Source organism: Myotis davidii, unplaced genomic scaffold (genome assembly GCF_000327345.1).
Source record: "Myotis davidii unplaced genomic scaffold, ASM32734v1 scaffold609, whole genome shotgun sequence".
Lineage (NCBI taxonomy): Eukaryota > Metazoa > Chordata > Mammalia > Chiroptera > Vespertilionidae > Myotis > Myotis davidii.
This window is the reverse complement of record NW_006300164.1, coordinates 2500668-2502434: the sequence shown is the minus strand read 5'-3', so window position 1 is coordinate 2502434 and position 1767 is coordinate 2500668. Positions and strand designations below refer to the sequence as shown.

Genomic DNA, 1767 nt, shown 5'->3' with positions numbered 1-1767 from the left:
CCCAACCACAGCACCCCCCACCCTGCTGCCCCCCATCCCGCTGCCCCCCACCCCAGGGCCCCAGCCACGGTGCCTCTAGTTACCATGGGGCCGGGCCGGGACGCCCCTCCTCTGGCCCATGTGAGGGGCACATGAGGTGGTGTCCATGGCTTCCAGGAGGTGTCCTGGGGGGCAGGCCTGTCCCGCGTCCCCTGAGCCAGCCTGCCCCCATTGCCCGTGCTGCCCGAGTGCACGGCTCCCAGACGGCTTCGGGGAGGGGCTCTGACCTGCGCCCCCTTCCTCCTCAGACTCCAAGGGGCTCTCGAACCCGGCCGAGGTGGAGGCGCTGCGGGAGAAGGTGTACGCGTCCCTGGAGGCGTACTGCAAGCACAAGTACCCGGAGCAGCCGGGCAGGTGAGCAGCCGCCCTGCCTGCACCTGCGGCCTCGCCCCCGGGCGCTGCTGTGAGATGAGAAGGTGGCCCCTCCTGGGTGGAGGGCAGCCCGGGGACACCTGGCGTGTCCGGAGCGAGGACGGGGCTCCGGGCCCAGTGCAAACACGCTTGCACACCTTTCTGTAGCCCCACCAGGAAGATGGGCCCCGCGCACGCCGGCACGCAGTAGGTGCTTGTCTCTGTAGAGAACGTAAAGAAGGCCGTGCTTCCCCCACCCCCGAGGGAACCACTAGAGGCAGGGCCTTGGCGCTCACCCTGGCAGGGACAGACGCCAGCGCATAGTAGGTGCTTTGTCAACACATGCAGGGTCGATCGATGGGATGGTCTTGGGTCGCCTCATTTCCAGGTCCGTGGTGCTGGGGCACAGTAGGTGTCAGGAGAAGGACGGGGCTAACTCTGTCCCGGTCATACCCCCTCCCTCCAAAAGGCCACTCCTGGTGGGGTCCTGGGCAGGCCTCCCTCTCCCGCCCGCCGGCTGGCGCGCACACGGTTAACCGTGGCCGAGCCCTGGCCCCATCTGGTTTGGTTTAAGTGGAGCTTCCCGGATGGAGCGGCAGCCCCTGCTTTTCCTGGCGCCTCGCCGCAGCCGTCCGCCAGCTCAGCAGAACGGCTCGCCCTCTGGCCCCGCTCCAGCTCGGGGGCCGCATGTTTTGCCTAGAAAATGCGGGCTGTGCAGCAGCCAACCACAGGGCTTTCGCCCCCAAATACGTGGTGACTGAGTTGTGAGGTCCCACAGCCCTGCAGCCCCTCGAGGTCCGAGTGGAGACCCGGGCAGCGCACGGAGGGGCCGGGCCGGCGTGGGTGTCCCTGCGGGGACATTGGGCCCAGTTGGCTGAGCCTGATGTTTCTGCTCTGAGGCCCCCCCAACTTCTGCACCCCCATCCGGGACTCAGAAACTCCCCGGGCCGGGCAGGGCCTGTTCCAGCAGAGCTGCTTCTGGGGGAGGGTGGGCCTGGCGGGCGCACGGGTGGGTCTTACCAGCTCAGGACCAGCTCCTCCGCCTCAGGCCCCCCTGCACCCAGCGGCCTTGCTGTCGCTCAGCTCTCTCTCCTGCTGTGAAGCCCTGCTGGGCGCCTCTCGCCCTTGGGGAAAGCCCGTGTGTTCTGAACTCCCCGCTCAGCCCTAGTCGGCTGACCCGGCCTGGCCACTGGCCCTTCACCCCGGGGTCTCCGTGCCCACCTGGGCTCCTGTCTCCATGCCCTGCAGCCTTGTTTCCTCTACCCAAGGGCCCCCCTGGCCCCCCTAAGCTCAGTGCAGGCAGGTCTCATGCAGGTTTGGGGGATTAGGCCTGAGAGTCAGTCCTGTCCCAGGAGGCAGCCAGGCGCGGGCGGAGGG

General features: G+C 68.3%; 1 protein-coding gene across 1 annotated transcript in view; it reads left to right on the top strand.

Moving 5' to 3' along the window:
* The window catches only part of RXRA (retinoid X receptor alpha), a 128236-nt gene that overhangs the window by 126086 nt on the left and 383 nt on the right, over positions 1-1767 (top strand). The window contains exon 11 of the mRNA XM_015572368.1: positions 280-393. Within this exon, the coding sequence (XP_015427854.1) occupies positions 280-393 (114 nt within the window). The remainder of the gene's footprint in view (positions 1-279; positions 394-1767) is intronic.